At 44.6% G+C, this 20,641-nt stretch overlaps 1 protein-coding gene across 6 annotated transcripts in view; it reads left to right on the top strand.

Annotated features, from left to right (window-relative positions):
- Window positions 1–20,641, top strand: part of TGS1 (trimethylguanosine synthase 1) — a 119,739-nt gene that overhangs the window by 18,091 nt on the left and 81,007 nt on the right. For all 6 annotated transcript variants that reach the window (XM_088469534.1, XM_088469529.1, XM_088469528.1 and 3 more), the window contains 4 exons: window positions 4,869–5,658; window positions 9,545–9,659; window positions 12,934–13,020; window positions 16,855–17,026. In XM_088469534.1, the coding sequence (XP_088325660.1) occupies window positions 4,869–5,658; window positions 9,545–9,659; window positions 12,934–13,020; window positions 16,855–17,026 (1,164 nt within the window). The remainder of the gene's footprint in view (window positions 1–4,868; window positions 5,659–9,544; window positions 9,660–12,933; window positions 13,021–16,854; window positions 17,027–20,641) is intronic.

Genomic DNA, 20,641 nt, shown 5'->3' with positions numbered 1-20,641 from the left:
CACCTGGGTGGTGGAGATAGGTTTATAAAATAAAATTAACCTAACTTAACCCAAAACAAATTCTCCTTCATCAATGCTGGGGGACACTGGACCATGGGGGTTGTAGGTTGGGACTGCAGGTAGACCCGTCAAGAGCCGCGCCGGGCCCTGGTTAAAAAAAAAAAGAGCGTGGCCTAATCACGGTAGGCATGGCCACGCCCCATTAGATAAAAAAAAGTTTTGGCGAGGGGGACGCAGTGAGTCCCCCTCAACCTGGAGCATAACCAGTGGGGGGGTGCGATCAGCTTGATTGCTCACCCAACAGGCATAGGAGACTGCTGTGGCATTCTCCAAGTGCAGCCCAGCACACAGCAGCGTGTAATTTGTACCTGCTCCCCCCCCCCCCCCCCCCAATTGGCGCCCCTGACTGCAGGAGCTGGCACGTCAAAAACTAACCTGTAGCCTTAAAAACTAAGCTTCTCTCCCCTGCAACCCCAGCATGCCACTGTATTTTATAGTGCCTGTGAAGTTGGGCATGTTTTGATGGTGCTGCTCTGCAGCCCTTTTGTAGCAAGGAAGTTATTACAATCATACCCTCTTTAGACAATCTGCTTGTGAAGGCAGAGTTGGCTTCCCGGTTTCAGTTACATCTGGACTGCACTTCACAAGTACTTCAGGATCCCGACTGGATCCTGAACTTCGAGAAGTCATACCTGATACCTTGCCAACGCCTGCTGGTCCAGAGGGTAGTCTACAACACTTCTCCATCCACTGCGAGTTTACCTACCAGTGTCTAAAGCCTGGTCACTCCAGGATTTGGCCACGATAGTACTGTCTGTGCCTTGTCAATCTTGTTGTGCATGAAGCTGTTGGGCACGATGGCTTCTACCTTCGAGACCATTCACAAGAATTCCAGTGGACATTCCTCCGGAATTGGTTGGGGTGCACAGAGTCCCTTTCGGTCATGTTTCTCGTTCTGTCCACCAGCACTAGTCAGTCCCTGCATTGGTGGCTGGTATCCAATCGTCTGCTCCGGGGACGGTCCTTGGCCTCCCCAGACTTGATAATTGTGACCATGTACGTGAGTTTCCTCAGTAGGGATGCAGTGATATTACAGCTGCGATTAAAGGGTCTTTGATCGGTCGTGCAGTCTCAGACAATAACCAATGTGTTTGAGCTCCAAGCCATCTTTCTAGCTCTTAGTGGCCCAGTCCATTGTGGTTGGATGGCCAGTGCGCATTCAGTCTGATAACACCATCGGGGTGCAACTAAGAGCGTGGGGGCAATGGCGTTGGCGATCTCTGCAGTATTGATAACGGGTGTGGAAAATTGGGAGGTGGACTTCCTAAGCAGAACCACATTTCTCCCGGGGGAGTGGTTTCTATAACCGGAGGTCTTCCAGCAGTTGGTTTGGAGGTGGGGTCTTCCGAAAGTGGACTTCATGGCCTATCTCGTCACAACTTCAAGGTTCCCCAGTTTTGTGCCAGGTCCATGGACCAAAGGGCTTTCGCGGTGGATGTCCTGACAGTTCCGTGAGACTTCAGTCTGGCATATAATTTTTTTTTTTTTCCCCCAATCCCTATGTTGCCTCGGGGACTCAAGCAGGTCAAGGGTCAACGTGTGATGGTGATCCTGGTGGCTCCGTACTGGCCGGGCGGGTCCTGGTACACCAACGTTCTCAAACTGTTGGTAGGTCCCGGGTGCCAGCTGGCACCATGGCCGGATCTGCTGCTACAGAGTTACTTTCGGCACAAGGACCTTCCACGATAGGTTTTGATGGCCTTTCTTTTGAGGCCGGACTCTTGAAGGATAAGGATTTTTCACCTTCGGTGGTCTGTATGATGTTGCGTGCCCGGAAACCGGTTTTGTCGTGCGGTTACCACAGGGTCTGGTAGATCTCCATCTTGTAGTGCGGAAAGCCCAGGATTCATAATTCCTGGTTTCGCCTTCCTCGTTTCTTGGCCTTCGGGGAGGGTTGGATGACAGTTTACAGCTTTGCTCCATGAAAGTGTAAATTTCGGCAATATGTCTATTTCCAGCAGCATCTGGCCCTTCTTCCAGAAATTGACATTTTTTACAGGGTGAGTTGCAGGTTCAACCACGGTTTCAGCCGTTGGTTGCTCCAAGGGATCTTAACCTGGTCTTCTCTGCTCTTATGCAGGCTCCCTTTGAGCCTTTGGATTCGGTGGACCTTGTTTGTTACTTGGAAATTGGGTTTCCTTATGGCCATTGCCCCAGCTTGACGGTTTTTCAAGTTGGCTGCAAGCCACCTTTTCTCATATTCCATGGTGATAGGGTATTTTCCCTGCTGGTTCTTTACAACGCTCAGAAACGTGGTTGGACGGCTACTAAGCAGACCATTGCATGTGGGATCTGCTTCATCATCACTAAAGCCTATTCTGGTGCGGGGCGACCAGCACCGGACTGGGAGTTGGCTCATTCTACTAGGGCGGTGGCGAGCTCCTGGGAGGCGCGACATGGGGCTTCGGCTGAACAAGTCTACCTGGTTCTCTGTCCACACATTCATTTTGGTTTTTTTTTACCGTTTTCATGTTTTTGCCTCCAACGCCCACTTTGGGCGCACAGTTCTCCGGTTAGGCGCCCTGAGGGTTCCCTCCCATGGGGGCGACTGTTGAACGTCCCATGGTCCAGATGAAGGGACGAAGGAGATTTTTAGTTACTTACCATGGAATCCTTTTCTCTGAATCAGCTTGGGGGACACTCCTTCACGCTCAGTCGTGCAGTATTTTGTTTTTGGCCTTTTTTTTTTTTTTTTTTTTTTCATACTGTTTTTTTTTTTTTTTTTTTTTTTCTTTTTCTTGTTACAACAGTTTCACTGGTTCCTGCTTCTCCTTACTGGGCACTTTTAGAGTTGTACTGGCATGCTGGAGTTGCAGTGGGAGGAGCTTGTGACTTAAAGCTACAGATTAGTTTTTGTTTTGTTTTTTACATGCCGCTCCTGCAGTCCCATTTGCAACCCCATGGTCCAGTGTGTCGCAGTCTGATTCAGAGAGAAGGATTCAACGGTAGATAACAAAATCCCCTTTTTCTATTTGTTTGGGGATTTAATTTCTCAAAACATAAACTAAAATAACACAAAATGTAGGTAATAATTAAACCCTTCCGCTCAAGCTTGATGCCTAGATGTCAACCTTACTACAGGAGTGTTCTTTGTTCCCTAAACCCAGTCTGCATCCCAATCCTGTTCTATAGATATAAGAAATCTGTTTCTTATGTAGGTTAGTATGTGCAGACTCGTGCAGTGTCTCCAACAAAATCTTATATCAAAGACCTTTCCCATTTTCATAATTAGATTTAAGCAATAAACGGTAAATACACCCCCCACGCATTAATTTGTGACGTTGACTCGCTATACATAAATATTTCTCAAGTATATGTTAATGTTTGCCAAAGATGTGTGTTTTTTTTTGTTTGTTTGTTTTTTGAACATTACACGTCAACTAAAAACCAACTTGATTGTTACCTAAATTGCTGGACTAATTGTAGGAAAATATAATTAGTTTTGTCCTAATACGCAGCTGATCTCTATTGCAGGTAATACGGAATTCAAAATCAAGAATTTTATGAACTGCCAAACTAAAATTTTATGGGGCATATTCAATTAGGTGCGAAAAGTTCCATACTTTTCGCATGCCGGACTTTTCGCCGTCATCGCTACTTGTCCGCATGGAAAACCTATCGAGTGCGTCCCCGCTTATCCCCGTATCCAATTAGAAAGCGGCAAAAAACGGCACCTGGCGAAACAAACTTGCGAAAAGTGCTGTCAGATTTGGAGAAATCAGCCTGACACCCCCCAAAAGATGCACTAACATTGTAGATCAATGTAGATGCCCCTGAATAGCCCTGCTGAAGCTACTTGGGATCCTTAAATGCTTTAATTAGCGTCTTTGCACAAGTGGTGAAAAATCGCATTTAGTAGTCTTTTTTTGGTGAAAATAACTAGTCCCAGTAAATTTGGGGTACATGAAAATGGGTGCAAGCCTGGTTGAAAATGGCAAAAGTGAGGTTTTAAAAAGCGTGAAAAACGCACCTGCAATCCAAAAAAAACCACCCCCATACTTGTAGACACCCCCAAAGTCTATTTCGCTAGTTTTTAAGTTTGTACCCCAACTTTGAACTTTTTCGACCCCTTTTTCAAAGTTATCTTTTGGGGTGTTTAAATTTTTTTAGGATTTTTTATTTTTTTTATTTTACGCAGTTTACCTTTCGGGACCTGTCCTAAGGGTGCAGGGTGGTTTCCCCACCTTTGCACCCCAAAACAGCAATTCTGCACTTTTTTTCGACTGCTATTCATAGGCGAAACTTTTTTCCGCCGGGTTCAATGCATTGAGTTTCCGCACCGGCGAAAAGTAGCCAGAATTGAATATGGGGATAAATTACTGCTGGCGAAGTGACGTCAAAGGCGAAACTTTTTTGCCGACAATTGCTTTTCGCACCTAATTGAATACGGCCCTATGTTTGTAAAGTTGAAAAACGGGTTTCTTGAACACAGGAGAAATATTTTAAAGAATCGCTGTACATTTTTATTCCAACCGTAATAGTGATTCTTTAGCTGCACTGTTAGGACATTATACAATATTTTTTAACTTTGTTATGAAAGTGCAGTCTTCCATGGATTAAGCTTTTACATAAGCCCCACTCTTTGGTAAGTTATGTCATGTAGAAGTTCAGGAGGGTGCTCAATAGTCCTTAATAATGGACTTCTCCCTTAACAGTAACAATTAGAACCTTAAGGTAAAGTATACAGTTCTTTGAACGCGTTCTTTAAAAAATAATTCTTGGTTCCATTACAGTAGTCGTCACTTTTCCTAATAAGTTCCAGTCATTTAAGAATTGTGGGATGATGATGATGATGATGTCTGTTTCAGCCTCCAGACACTTACACAGAAAGACATAAAATTTGTAAGAAAAAAAAGAAAAAGGCAAAATGCCAGAAACACAAAGCTGAGAATATAAAAGTAACTCTGGAAGAGCTGGCACAAGACATTGACGGTGTTTGTGAAGATGAAGATGGTCCTACAAGCACTGAGCAGCCTGATAGAGGAGAAACCACCACAGTTCCTAGTGAGAGCACTGACACCTTGGATACTACATCTGTAGAGCCAGGTACAAGGGACAGTTGGGAACATTACTGGAATCAGTATGGACAAGGGTTACTGTGGCAGGATTGGGTTGGGAAGAATCCAGAAATATCAAGTGAGCAGATTAACCCTGAGCCATGGAGTTGCCCTGAGACGAAGGACGAGTGGGCTAAACATTATAATGAATCATACTGGCACTATCATGAGCAATATCACTACTGGGTACAACAAGGGTGGTCCTTTGCACCCATTGACTCTTCAGTTCCAGACACTGTAGTGCAAGCTGCAGATGATGCACAGCTCGCAAACTCTTCCCTGCACATACCTCTAACTTCCATACAGGATATCGATGGCCGGTGTGATGACGTTGTAAATGGACTAAAGGAGATAAATCTTTATATAGAGGAAGCGGAACAAGACAGTAAACCTTTAAGTGTTATTTATGAGCGTAATCAGTTGCAGAACCTAGAGAGCATTGAAACTCATTGTCCTTGTGATCCTGATCAGAATGAACCCAGAGATGCGGGGACTGAGGACAAGGATGCATCATCTGGACATACTGCGGCAAGCCAGCCAGGTCTGTAAAATTAGCACCTATTGATTTTACTAATAGCTAATTTATTGCCAATACAAAATAGGAAATGGCCTTAGCACTGTTTTTTCATTAAAGTAATTTATAAATGGGAAGCAAGCTTCTTGTGATTAACTGCCAAACTTTTTCTTTTCTAATTCCCGCAGTCCTGGCAATCTGAGCCGAGTCGCGTGTAAATTGTATTTTCTGTAATTATTAAAATAAGCACTAATATTATTATTGCTAACATTTATTTATATAGCACTAGAAAGTCTGCAGTGCTTTATAAATGGAAACAAAAGCCACAGTAAATCAAGATTGGGTATTAACAAATAGTCAGAGGTAAGAGGGCCCTAAGGGAATTCTTATATTCAGACTGCATGGAACTCACAGAACACAACTATGATCTGTATATGTTATACTCTTATGTTACCAGCAGTGGCCAAAATAGAAAGAAATAATTGAAGTTTTGTCCATTAAAACCTCACTTTTTTATTTATGTATTTAAAACCTGGACGCCCTAGTTTAAATTTCCAATGTCTCAGTATTCTTTGTTACAGGTGCAGGTATTGACTTAGGCCCTGATTCAGAGCCGGACACTCTGACCAGAGCGCTCGCTCTGAATCAGGGCCCACCTCCATAAATATGGAGCGTCCTCCTGGACGCTCGTATAGCTGTGGGTCACCACCCACAGCATATACGAGCATGCAGGATGATGGTCGCGATGGTCTTGACCATTGCGACCATCGCCACTGCGAGCCGAAGCCTGCGGTTGAGTTTCTCAACCGCAAGGCCCGGAGTGATTTTGGCTCTATCAGAGCCAAAATCACTCCCACTGACATCACTAGTGATGTCAGTGGGGCTGGCTTCTGATGGTAGGCGTTCCCTTGGGTGGCACGCCCACCAAAGGGGGCGTGCTGTCAATCAACATCGACAGCACGCCCCCTTTGATCAGACACTACGAGCGAAGGAAAGTCCTTCGCTCGTCGCGTCTCGCGCATGCGCACGACGGAGCTCCCTCCGTCGTGCGCATGCGCAGTGCAGACCATTGACCCACTTGCGAGCGGACAGCCGCTCGCGAGTGGGTCTGAATCAGGCCCTTAGTGCATTGGCTAGCAAGGCATGAGTTGGCTTACAGATATTGAATTGCTACTTTCCCTTGGCTATTTAATATAAGATGTTATGTAATCTGTTCCAAGTTGAAGGAACCGCCATGATTTTGGGGAGCCTTATAACTGATTGCCACTTTAAATTTAGCGGCAAACTTGCCAAAATCTCGCCAGCTCCTTCATCTCGGAACCTATTTCATAACCTCTCCCCCCCTCTTTCCTTTGCATAGTACTTAAGCTTTCCAGAAAAATTCACTAGTAGAACTGCACTTCTGCATCATTTTGGTTTTAAAAAGGGGCCTCAACTATGTACAAGATTGGTCCATGGTATCAGTCTGCCCTCCATGGTCGTAGGTTTCCTCAAGCTCCCCTGCCAACATATGTTACTAAACATTTAGTGCAGTGAACAATCCTTATTGTTAGCAGCCATACACACCTGCAGTGCTCAGCTGACTATGACTAAATGCTTTGTACAGCTAATGTAGAAGCTCCAGTCCTTTGTACATTACATTACACAATGGAAATCCTGTAATGGCATCCGTATAATATCACCCCACGGAGATTAGGACAGGGACATGCAGGGGAAACCAGGATTGGGCTTCTTCAGCCAGGAGCTGTAATAGCTTCTTTTAAAAATATATTAACTGCTTTGTATCTTACAAATAATGTCTTAGTGCAGTAATAGAGACTTTATCAATGTTATGTGACCCTGGCTAAAATGTGGCTTTTGTGTCTGGCTTGGTAGCTGGGCACAATACATCCAATGTGGAATATTGCCATCTATACTTCACATGTCAATCTTTTGACAGATCTGCTGATCAATATTTGTGCTAACTGAAGTGTCCATACACATGTGCAGTGTTCTCCCCAGAAAATTTTTCCAGCCAGGTGGCATCAAGAAGTAGCCGGGTGGGGGCCTTAATAATAGCAATAATAAAATGTTTTAGACCCTCATCTTATATTGATTTAAACTTGAAATAACATTGTATATATTAATTATCCTCTTCTTATTAGAGGCCCAGTCGTCTGATTATGAAAAAGCTGCAAAGTCTGTAGGATCTTATCCTTTTTATACAGCTCCCAGATACTGTCCCCAATTGTGGGCTCCCAAAGTGCCGGGTGGTAGGCTGTTTCTTGTCGGGTGGTGCACCAGCAAAAAACAGCCTGGTGAGGACACTGGTGTGTCAGTTAGATGTGTTTTCTTATGTATTTTCGGCCTTTCATATTCTATATTGTATCATTCTTGACTGAAAGTTTAGAAAGATTTTAGTTAAAATTAAATATATTGCGTTAGCCAGTAATATGTATCCTGCAAACTTTCTTCTGTTTAGTGTAAGAGAGCCATACTATCAGTCTTTAGAAATAAGACCATGGGATTTATTTACGAAGATTTTCGCTGGTTTTTGCCGGCTGGATTTCAAACGTTAATAATAAATGCTGTTTTTAAAAATTCCCATAGAAACAGGTTTATATTTCGTATTATCTGCTCCATTTGAGATCTGCCACATGATAAATATTCTACACTGTGCATTCCATATACGAATCTCCTGCTTCCAGTGCAGGAGTAGCCCCAGGAGACTGTTTGCACTCTCCCCTACCTGCTCTGCCAGGGATGGGTGGTTAGTTTATATTTATACTGGGTACTTCTGCATCATCAGTAAAACTGACCACAAGGATGGGTGCCGTCAGCTAATGGTCCTTAAGTGGATTGGAAGCTTTGCTTATGTTTTATATGACCTATGTTTTCATACAGTTTTCAGGCTCGAGGCATTTATTTCAAGCATATATGCTGACACCCCTCATAAACCTTTTTGATAGTACTTTCTACATATGTGCTATATGCAAAATGACCATGGCAGAACACAGTCCTGAGCTCTAGCTATTCTTCTTCTCTGCTATCTGTAGTGTCCTAGTCAGAAAAACTATCCATTAGTGTTACCCATAAAGAATTTTGGCTGTCCATTCTGGCATTTTACACCAAATTGGCTAGAAAACACTGCATGAATGGACACACCAAGCAATCTGGATCAGTCAGGAAAATCTGACCAGGTTCTTCTCATTTGGTCACCCATCTGTTTATTAGACCAAGTGACCAGTTCTGCCTAGGCGCAGACGCGTCCTTATACTTCTTTGCTGCAGTCGCGCTAAAAAGCCCCTCTTGGGGCTTGCTTCACTGATAGTGACAGCTCTTTGGAATCAGTTGCTGTCGACTCTCAATATGAGATCCAAATGTCACACCTAGAATCCACTCCAGACCTTTTACCTGCTTAATTGATAATAAAATAACGAGGGAATAGCCCACACCTGTCCATGAAATAGCTTTTGAGTTGATAGTCCCATTACTTTTGGCCCCTTAAAAAGTGGGAGGCACATATTGAAACCGTTGTAATTCCTACACCGTTCACCTGATTTGGATGTGATTACCCTCAAATTAAATCTGAAAGTCTGCAGTTAAAGCACATCTTGTTTGTTTCATTTCAAAGCCATTGTGGTGGTGAATAGAGGCCAAAATATGAAAATTCTGTTAATGTCCCAATATTTATGGACCTGACTGTATATGTGTGTGTGTATGTAGTGTGTATATGTGTATATATATATATATATATATATATATATATCTCTCTCTCTGTGTAGTACTAATAGTTCTGATATATATAAGGCAAATTGTGTATTTCAGGCGATTGTGCTTTAAACATTGTTAGAAGCTACAACCTATTCATTCCTAAAGTGTAGAGAATATACAAGTGAAATGTTGTCGCTTATCTTATTTTTTTATTTTTAAGTGCCACAGCTGTGTTCATGGAAAAACTTACAAAGTGGCCAAAATACAAGCCTCAATAATGAGGGTGATGATGAGGATGAACCCCCGGATTGCATACAAGTAAAAATCAAGAGGAGGTAAGATGAAACGCAGGGCCCTCTTTCACCCTTTATATTTAGACCTGTCCTTCTCAAACAGCTTTTTAGTGTGTCTCGAGTTGGTCCCTGCTGTGTCATGCACAATGACAGTGGGGTCCCAAAAAAAGCTGTGATGTGCTCCAGCAGAGCAGGTGAGGAGAGAGTGCTTTTCCGTTCTCCACCTGCTCCACGATGCCAATCAGTAGAGTAAAGCTGGCCACACACTAGACCAACTTACATCCAACCAGCCAACTAGTTGATTGGTTGGAATGAAAATCTGGTAACGTATGGGAGTAAATGATGATCAGCAATTTGCTCCTAAATGCCAGAAAACAGATGAAAATGGTCGTCAGACAAGTTTGTTAAATGTGTGATCTAAACAATTTGTTCAAACAGTTTATGTTAATTTTCTGGCGTTTGGGAGCAAATTGCTGATTGTCATTTGCTTTCATTCCTTACCAGATTTTCATTCCAACCAATCAACAAGTTGGCTGGTTGGATGTAAGTTGGTCTAGTGTGTGGCCAGCTTAAGGGTAGGAGTGTACTTTCATGCTCCGCCTACGCTCCACTGGGTACTGCGTGGGATTGTCAAAACAAATTCCAGTCAGTCCCCTGGCTTCCTGCCGTATCAGAGAGGAGGCGGGAGCAGACAGGCAGCCGCAGCAGTGTTGGCGACTTAGCATCATGTCTGTCATGTAGTGGAACTGGGAGCAGGCAGCCTCATACTCTGGGCCTGATTCAGGGGTGGATGCAGGTGGTGTCGGTGCTGAGTCTTCGGTAGTAGCAGATCTGAGAAGCAGCAGGAGGCCACTGCAGGCTTCTCAGATCCGCTGCCTGCATCCGAAGACTCTGCATCAAATCAATGGACCATCTGACATCTGCACAACCCTAAGTTTGTCAGCAGGCGTCGCCAGTGAAGCTGCTTCCGATGAAGAAGTCACTGCTTCAGCACGCCCCAGTTACTAGGGATGGACATCAATTGTCGATGTTTGCCGACCATCGATGTTTTTCTTCCGATGTTGGTGTTTTTACCATTCGATGGCAGCATTCCGATGTTTGCTGCCATCGCATGGTAATCATTCAATGGTGTTGCGATGGTGGCTTCTTTTCTTTAAAAACTAAAAGCTCTGCCTCCCCTGTCTGCTGTGTCTCCTGCCTCTGATTACCTTCCTGGCTCATGCTGCTGTCTCTCACTGTCTCAGACCTGGCCCTCCCTCCCCTCTCTGCTAGCTCTGATTGGCTCTCTGAGACAGTGAATGCCAATCAGTGTGCAGCCCTGGCCCAGCAGCAGCAGTCGCTCATAGACACACACACAGAGGTACAGCTAAAAACGTTTTCACAGCAAAGATGGAAAGTGATTTCTTTGCTGGTGCTGTAAGAGGTTTGTTTTCTGTGTGTTATAAGTATATTTAATAATGTTTTTTACACTTCACTTTATTGTTGCTTTAAGTGCCCACAGCAGCAGCATGGCAGTGTTTCCCATTCTCCTCCTCATCCTAATCAGCTCTGCCTGTGCCTTGCCTGGGTTTTTTTTTTTTACTTTGTGTCTGAGCCCCTCCCCTAACCCCGCCCCTTTATTATTCATATGATTAGTTTTCACCATTAAATGCTTTTGATGCGATGGTTAGTTACCATCGCATCTAAAGATTCAATGGTGGAAGCACTCCCATCATATGATGATGGGCTTCCGATGTCCATCCTTACCAGTTAGAGGCAAGTGCTTCAGCATGCCCCAGTTACAGAGGCGACGTGTTCTGAAACACGCCCTTCCTGCCCCCAAACACCTGCATTCTGTCACTAAGGCTGCGGCTTCCGCCACACTGTCCAGGGCCGCTGCACATATGCACTGCCACTCCGGCACATGCAGGTAAAGCAACCATCGGACAGCTGTGACCGAATCAGGCCCTCAGTAGGGCAGGAGACTATGGAGGAATGAAGAGGAAAGGAGCCCTAAAGTAAGTAAACTACAATGGTTAAAAGGAATGGAGGGTGAGGGGTGTCTGGTATGTAAAGAACTGCAGGGAGTGTGTTCTTTGTGTACAATAATTATCTCTTATTTACATGGTGCCACAAGAGGTCTGCAGTGCCGTACAGAAACAGTACAGTACTTTGCAGAACATGTTATATACGTTTATAAACCTTGTCCCTTCTTTATCAGCAGCCATAATGCCCAAAAAATAAGCAGCAGGGAGGCAGAACCAAAGGGATTGGTGCCATTGTAGGCAGTGGGGAGGAAATGATGATGATATGAGTGAGGGAAGGAAAAGCACATTAGGAAACAGGGCCCTGCCTGTGAGACCTTATATTCTAAAGGGGAAGGGCAGACAGACAGGGATGAGCATGGAGCAGTAAGTTTATGATGAGAGATGGAAGATTCATTTACATTACTTTTTATATCTTTAAACTTTGTGTCATGTATGTGGATGTCACTCTTCAGTGTGTCATGGCAGAAAAATGTTTAGGAACCACTGAATTAGACCATCTGTGGGCTGGTATAGTTTGGCCAAATGCATGTTGGCAAATTGAAGAGTGATTCTGTAATTTTGGCATCTAGACAGAGCGTCATGATTCAACCAGTTGTGGCCAACTTAATGGTAGCTGTGCATGGTCTACAGTTTGTGATCTCTATGTATGTTAATATTTAATTATGTAGTCGGAGTCCCCATTATTGGACCAAAGCAGAACCGTATGCTCCATTGTAATGATTTATCTCAATGCTATGTATGGGCAGTGTGGCTCCTCCTATAGGCACTCCTACCGGCAAGCTGCACGAAGAGAGGAACATTGTGTCTATGTACTAATGCAAATATGTAGTGTTTTATTTAGTACAGTATATAGACCACTTTGGTGTCTGGTAGCTTCAGTGCTTCCGATCAGCCTCCATTTTTAAGTTGATAACTAATTATAGGAAACACGCCTGCTCCAATTTTATGTCATGGAGACTCTGCATTGTGACGTCCATTGTGGTTGCGCACAAGCAAGTCCCCAGCTGCCACCTTGTACGGAAATTTGCTTGTAAGAATAACTAAAGTTGCTGTAGTCTCTTCCTTGGTGCAAACAAGGTTTGCATGTCCCAAGTCTGTTTTCTCAGTTGCATATCCCATAGCCAGCTACAGAGCGCAGTCACTGAGCCCAGACAGATGATGATGGTGTAAATACTTTTCCATACAATTTCTTGTACAATAAATGTTTCACCCAGTGGATAGTTTGTGCATTAGCCATAGACCGTAATTACAGTCGAAAGCATAACCTGTGTTTCTTTCTATTTTTAAAGTCATGAAATGGACGCAGAGGAGAACCCATGTGAGGTGCTTGCTGAAGCCTCCACTTTCTTGGGACTTAAACATGGCACAGGACAGAAGTAAGGAACCTGCATGGTTCATATAACAATGTCAGTCTCAGTCCTAACTGCTTTCTTCTTCTTTAGATCACAGAGAGACTCTATGTATGGGGCACACTCCTATAACAATTTAATATCTAACTATTTAAAAGTAACTTTTATTAATGTTCATTAAAAGAAAAAAATGGCTTAACCAGCACCTATCAGTTTATGTAAACACAATTTTCTCCACTTGCAGGAGATCCACTGAAACATTCCTCAAAATGTCTTTGTTCACATTTATCGTTGCTCTTGGGAAATTCATGCAGTTTCTACATATATATCTCTTAATCTGCAATATTTAATCAAATCCCCAGAGGAAAATCCAGAACACACAAACAATCAGATTAAATGATAATTGATCGTATTATAACCATGTATACAAAGATTTTTTTCTAGTCACAGATTTTCAAAGCTACACGGAAATTATATGCATGTTTCTCAGCAAAGGAAGCAACAAATTGTGGCACAGTATAAAAAACATATTAATATACCGTATGTCTGAGCTGAATGTTTTGTTTTCCTGATGTGGGCATCATTCCCAGCACTGTGGAGCATTGGGGTCTGTGGGAGCTGCAGAAAACCTATCCCTGGCCCTGGACATCCATTGGTCTCCTTATACACTGGATAATGTGTAGATAATGAGTATTAATATTTAGTACAATAGCTGGTCTATAGAAGTCGTTTTCAAGCTCAGGGGCTGATTCAGCAGAGAACGCAGATGGAGATACTCATGCAGATTCCCCATTATAGAGGAACATGTGCAGAACGGGTACTGCGATATCGCACGCAGCCCAACCCCCTCCCCCCCTCCCCCAAGTTTCTGCCTGATTGACCAATGGTTGCGATGGTGATCCCAGGCTGCGACCTCAGTCGCAGCGATGGGATCACAGATACTGACAGGTGGCGTCTCTTTTGAGTTTTAGTAGGACGGAATTGCAATGTTGCTGGTGTGCGACATTGCAATTCCGTCCATTGCTGGATCAGCCCCTCCGTCCTCACTCCCTTCTGGTAAATGTTATCCAAATCTTCTAGTTGGTGAACAGGTGTATTCATTAAAGACTGACTCATTTTAAAAGATCCACTGGTGGTTCTAATTATTTCACTTGTGATACTAAGGAGGTCTGTAAATCATGCCTCGTGTTTGGGTGAGATTAAACTTGAACAGGTTCCCATAAACAAGCGAGTTTTGCAAAATCGTGTTTTTCGATGGTGAATGCAAACGTGTTTTGTGCGAGTTTTAGAATGGATGTGTTTATAAAACATGCACAAGAATGCATTCATCATCCTAGAAACAGGTTCTGATTGGTTGAAGCAGTCACTTCATGTACACACTGCCCAAGCATATAAAAACGCCACAAAAATCCTGACCTTTGAGGGTTTTGTTGGTTGGAGTTTGCAGAGGGACAGTGAGGAGTGTGTTTAGTGGTGTATCTGCATCTAGCTGTGCACAGGTGTAGGAGATGGAGAGCAGGGTGCAGGAGTAGGAGGTGGGGAGCGGGGTGCAGGAGGTGGGGAGCCGGGTGCAGGAGTAGGAGGTGGGGAGCCGGGTGCAGGAGTAGGAGGTGGGGAGCCGGGTGCAGGCGTAGGAGGTGGGGAGCCGGGTGCAGGCGTAGGAGGTGGGGAGCCGGGTGCAGGAGTAGGAGGTGGGGAGCGGGGTGCAGGAGTAGGAGGTGGGGAGCGGGGTGCAGGAGGTGGGGAGCGGGGTGCAGGAGGTGGGGAGCCGGGTGCAGGCGTAGGAGGTGGGGAGCCGAGTGCAGGCGTAGGAGGTGGGGAGCCGGGTGCAGGCGTAGGAGGTGGGGAGCCGGGTGCAGGCGTAGGAGGTGGGGAGCCGGGTGCAGGAGTAGGAGGTGGGGAGCCGGGTGCAGGAGTAGGAGGTGGAGGTGGGGAGCCGGGGACGGGAGTAGGAGGTGGGGAGCCGGGGACGGGAGTAGGAGGTGGGGAGATTGTGACAGGAGGATTCGGTGAGTAAGAGATTATAGGTGGAGGGGAGCTGGGGACAGGAGAAGGGGCTGGGTGCCAGGTATTAGATGTGGAGGAGAGCCATGTACAGGAGAAGGAGGCAGGGAGCTGGGGACAGGAGGGGTAGGCAGGTAAAGGAGGTGAGGCTGATTGCCATCGGGTTTTAGAGGTGGAGGGGTAGGCAGGGACAGGAGAAAGGGTTGATTCTATTTCTCCTTCATCCTAAGGACGTGGAGTGAGGGAGGCAGTGCGGTTCTGTACCCTCACAGTGCTGATATGTTGTCTCAGCTGGAGTATCTGGCCACCAATAGTAGAGATTTGTACCCTTGTTGGTTCTCTTCAGGCTCGGTGGCTCGCCACATGTTACTATTCACCCTCTATGCCCATGAGGATAGTATCTGATGTCGGGTCCGTTCGGTGAAGGTCATCTAGACACTACCCAGGAAAAAGGGTCTGGGTGCCACTGGAGGTGGAGAGGAGCTGCAGACAGGAGGAGGTGTGGGGGTAGGCAGGGACAGGAGAAGGGGCTGGGTGCTACCGGGTATTAGGGGGGAAGAGGAACCGCTGACAGGATGAGGTGGAGGGGAGCTAGGTTCCACCGGGTATCAGAGTTGGATGGGAGGTGGTGATTAGATGCAGAAAGCTGGGGACTTCTGGGGCCAGGTGCGCTGTGGTACTCTACTTCCACATTCACATCAGGCGCCCGGCTGGTTATTCATAAACTGAGACTAAATGGCCATCACCACGTTGGCAGGCAGCGGAGAGTGGACGGGGCTTCGTGTCTGCACTGTAATTCTGGCCAGATAACTGTGAGCCAGTGGTGCATCTGTCACTCTGTGCCACACCAACCCGATTCAGCCGCGCCAGGGGAGACATCAATCATGTAACTAGAAGCCAGGGGATTGGCCGGCAGCGGAACGTCTCCGCGGGGACTCGCCCATTGTGAAAAAGTGAGTCCCCGGTCCTCAGTTGTGGGTTAAATATGCGCTATAGCGCGTATTTGCGTTCACTGTTTCTGTGCACACATTCTCCTACCTCATAGGAAGACGCCTGTGCATTCTTGCTGTCGGCCGTTCTCTGTTCTCGGCTTGGAAGGAGAAGCTTCTGCCACTGGGCATGAGCAGCATTGCGTATCATCCCGTATACTGCATGTCATGGCCACAGCTCTAGTAAAATCTCGTTCTATACTACTGCTATTGTGGTCGTGATCTTCGCATTTACCCATGAGTGTATAAGCATGTATACACAAATGCTCTGTTGATTTACTTGAACATACAATAAGGGTTGGTCACGATAAAATAATGGCGTTTACCATGGCAAATTTTTTAATTTTTTTTATTTTTTTTCAGGATTCCTGATTTTAACTAGGGGTGAGCGGGTTCGGTTTTACTCGATTCCGTTCGGATTTAAAAAACGAATCTTATTGGCTATCAGCTGTCATGGGTTTTGGATAGCCAATAAGATTCGGTTTTTAGAACTGAACCCGCTCACCCCTAGTTTTAACTGACACATTGGAAATGTTATCTGGTCACAAAGGCATAAATTGCCTTCAGTTATAAAAGGGTTAAAAAATGGGTTGATCTGGACAGGCAAAGATTATTATATTTAATTATTTAGAAACCTACCTTTTTATTATGTGTGATCTCTGCTGTAATGTACAGCTACATTTTAATTATTTCTACTGGGATATCCTTTGATTTGGAGTGTGAAAAATAAGGGATAATCGCTTGAATTAATTTTTAATGATTCTATTTATCTGTAACTATATGGCTGCTTGATCACCTTCCAGCTAATCATGGCATCACTAACATACAGTATGTTTATCTCCTATTTTGGCCACTGTCACCTGTATAGGTATGGGGGAATCTCTCATTTCAGACATCGGACGCTGCGCTACCTGGAGAAAGGCGTGAAAGAGCGCTCTCTCTTCCTGGACATGCACAGGCCGGTAAAAATGAGGAACAGACACATCTTTTTCTCAGAGGAGTCAGAAGTGAAACCCAAAAAAAGTAAAATGTTAAGCAAGGTACAAATTCATTCCCCTCCATTATGTTTCTGACTTATCATCGCTGTTATTATATTTTTTCCTCTTAATAGAGGTACATTAACAAATAGAAGTCTTTTTCCCTACACAAAATGCTAACTTGCAATTAAAGTAAACAAATTCTTCTACTGCGCTGACTTCTGAAGATCTATTTTTTGAAGTAAAATTCTGTTACATATCCACCACTGATGCTATTTCATATCTGTACAATACAATAGAGTACAAGCTTCATTGTATTGTTTTGTATAATGTCCATAAAGTGTCAATGAGATATCCGTATAAGTCACCCCAACAACAGGATACAAGCAATATTCCTTCTCACATAAAAGAACTCTGATCAGTGCAGCGTGACAATGTAACATACCTACAGCTGTTGGGGAAACACAAATCTTGTGTAAACTTTGTACGAGTCAGCATTGTTCTCTTTGATGGCAATTTATTAAACAACCTGTAATTTAGATCACTCCGATCAGATAAAATCTCCCATGTCCTCTTTAAAATGAATGCATGGCGACTTTGCACCAATCACTTTTCCCGATGGTCTTACCAAACGTTCTAGAGCACCTCGCTCGGCAGCAGTACAATTGCCATACCATAAAGTGATGGCATAAGTTTAGACACACTCAACAATACAATGGTAATAATGTAAAAGTTTCTTCCTGTTGCATCCATCTGGGGGACACTGCATTACTTGCATGTGGATTAGAGTGTGTGGCATTAGGAGTTGGGCACTAAAATAATCAAAAGACAACGCTGACCCTCTAACCCCACAAGCCACCCTTAACTGTCTCAAAGCAGAGGAAATAAAAACATAGTATTTACCGGCCATGATCACTCCTTAACTGGATCCTCAAAAAATTTTTACGGATTCCACCACCTCAATAGTCCACCATCTAAAACTACAGCAGCTTGGGCAGTTTACTTGCTTTCTGAAATCATCTACTGGGATGCGGTTAAATTACCGCTGCCCAGAATGCCGGCCGTCAGAATCCCAGCGGCGGAAGGCCGACCCGAGACTAAATATAGTCATCAAAATGCCGACACCTCTCTTTAGCCCCAACTCCCGGCATCCGAAACGAGATAAGCCGAGGAGGGTTAGGTTTATACACACTTAGGGTTAGGCACCCCCCGGGGAGGTTTAGGGTTACGCTAGGGGAAGGGGGGGCTAGGACCCTCCCCCCCCCCCCCGGGAGGGCTAGGTTTTAGTGTGGGAAGGGGGGTTAGGTATAGGCACCCCCGGGGGGATTTGGGGTTAGGGTATGACACCCCTAAGTGAGGGTTAAGGGGGGGGAGGGGTGAGTGGAGGATTAGAGTACTTATCAGCCGGTGTTGGGATGTCCTCCCTTTGGGCTTCTGGTGTCGTTATGAGAACTGGCGGCTATTCAGCCATCCGGTATTTCATACCGTTTCCCATCTACTAACACTATTGTTTTAGAAGCATTTAAAAGTAAGTAATTATTTCTACTACTCTGAAGTTCACTACCTTGTTTCTAGAAGCACCCTCATTCCCATTGCCTATCATTCTAACAATGGTAATCTCATCCTCATATTTAGCAAACGTAACAGATTAGTGAAGATGATACGCAATCATTGGTAAATAAGGGGCCTAAGGAGGCAAACCCTGCGGGGCCACCTGTTCTTAATGTCATTTCCCCCAAAAGGGAAATTTCCTAACAACTTGAGGCCTATTTATCAGAAAATCTAAAACCCAATTACAAATGTACCTGTTTAAACCCAGGTCAGATAATTTGGAAACCAAAGAACTGAGATTATGGTAATAAAAGCAGAACTAAAGCTCTTTTTAAGAAGTAATGTATTAATAACGCCTCCAGCCTTGGGGTCAGAAACCAGAGACAGGCACGTCCTGACACAAGTTCATAATTGGCTCTTCTTGCACTCTCTATTGAGCCCCTGGCTTGTGTTTTGTGTACCCATCCTGGTAGTGGAGGACTTAAGTTGGGTGGTAGACACTGTGGCTCTATAGGCTGATAATCTTTTACTCTTCTTATCTGATTATGTGGTGTTCGTTATGCTGTCCTCCAGTTAATAGATGAGTTTGGTGGAGAAACAGGACAGAAACCTCTTAGAGGAAGTATATAAGAATTAAGGCCAGAATATATATCAATGTCCCTTCCCCTTCGGTGGGTTAACAGCTTCAAATATCTTGGTATTTGGATTACTTATTTCCCACATGACTCTATATTGTCTTGTATGCACAACCACAGCTCGCTTATCCTAGAGATAAAACGGATCCTTGGTGAAATATTCCTGTTACTGGCAGTGTTAGTTCGGCCAAAATGATGGTGCAACCCAAACTTCTATATGTTTTTCAGTAATCCCCCCCCTCCCCCCGTTTTCCTTCCATTCTCTATATTTTGGAGATTAGATAGCCTGATGCCCTCTCTGTTCTGGATGGACCGTTGTCCCCGTATTCAGCTCTATGTGCTTACTAGGTCAGATGGAGGCTTGGCATTGCCTCATTTTATAATCAGTCTGCTCAGTTGTCACATTTGCGACTTTGGCTGCAGGATGACTCTCAACGCTTTACATGCTTTGTTAGTTGCTCAGGTAGCTCCCGGGCATACACCCCAGCAAGCTTTGCTCAGTGGTATAAAGCATCTGTAGGGACCCTCCTTGGTTCTGCAGGCAATTAAAATCTGGCTACTCGCCCATAAGTTACTGCATTTTTAGTGTATAGATGTCAACAATCTTTAAGAAATTCTAAGTCTCCAACTCTACAGTCAAGGGTGTGGGGGGTGACCACTGATATAACTACACTGGGACAACTGTATGATAACCACATAGTGAAATCCTTTACTCAGCTTCGCAAGAAATATTAACTTCCCTCCACGCAGTTTTATAGGTATTTGCAAGTTTATCATGCCTGACCCCTCCCCATATACTGGATTTCCCACTGAAACCGTTTTCTCCTCTATTGGTTCCCTTACAACTCCTTTTTGTCTGGTCACCACTCTTAACAGATTTATCGCACCTCCAGTTAAGTTTAGAGTCAGGTGTGGGACCATTATGCGAGGATGCCCACTTCCATTAGATTTCAACAAGTACAACTGTTTCTCCTGCATCTCACCCCTGTATGGTTACTAAAATTTGAAGGACAGGCTACTGACGAGTGTCCTAAGTGTTGGAACTCTCGTGGCGTCTCTTATGGTAATGCCCATTTCCCTGTAGTGTTCTCTCTTGGGGCCTTGGCTATAGATGCTGCAGATCAATACACTAGACAGTATGTTATTGACCTGTGCACGTTGGCTAAGGTTTGTGTAGCTCGCTCATGGTTAGCAACCTCCAGATCCTGATCCACAGCTTGGATCTCCCTGGTTAATGTCGTCCTTACTTTAAATACTAAATATTTATCTATTTCTCGAAACACTGAATCCAAATTTGACTGCATTTGGCATAGATGGCAGCCGTCTAGGTTTGCCAACCGTCCTGTGCAATGCTAGTCCTCCCCTCCATCATCCTCCCCATGATACTCTGTTAGAATGGGGCATTGTTTTGCTAATTAGTTTTCATTCTTGTGCTGACTTTTTTTTTTTTTTTTTCTTGTATAAGGTATTTGTGTTGCACTCAGTCTTTTAC

The sequence above is a fragment of the Taudactylus pleione genome, unplaced genomic scaffold (assembly GCF_031769625.1).
Source record: "Taudactylus pleione unplaced genomic scaffold, aTauple2 ptg000093l, whole genome shotgun sequence".
Taxonomy (NCBI): domain Eukaryota; kingdom Metazoa; phylum Chordata; class Amphibia; order Anura; family Myobatrachidae; genus Taudactylus; species Taudactylus pleione.
This window is presented reverse-complemented; position numbering and strand designations above follow the sequence as displayed.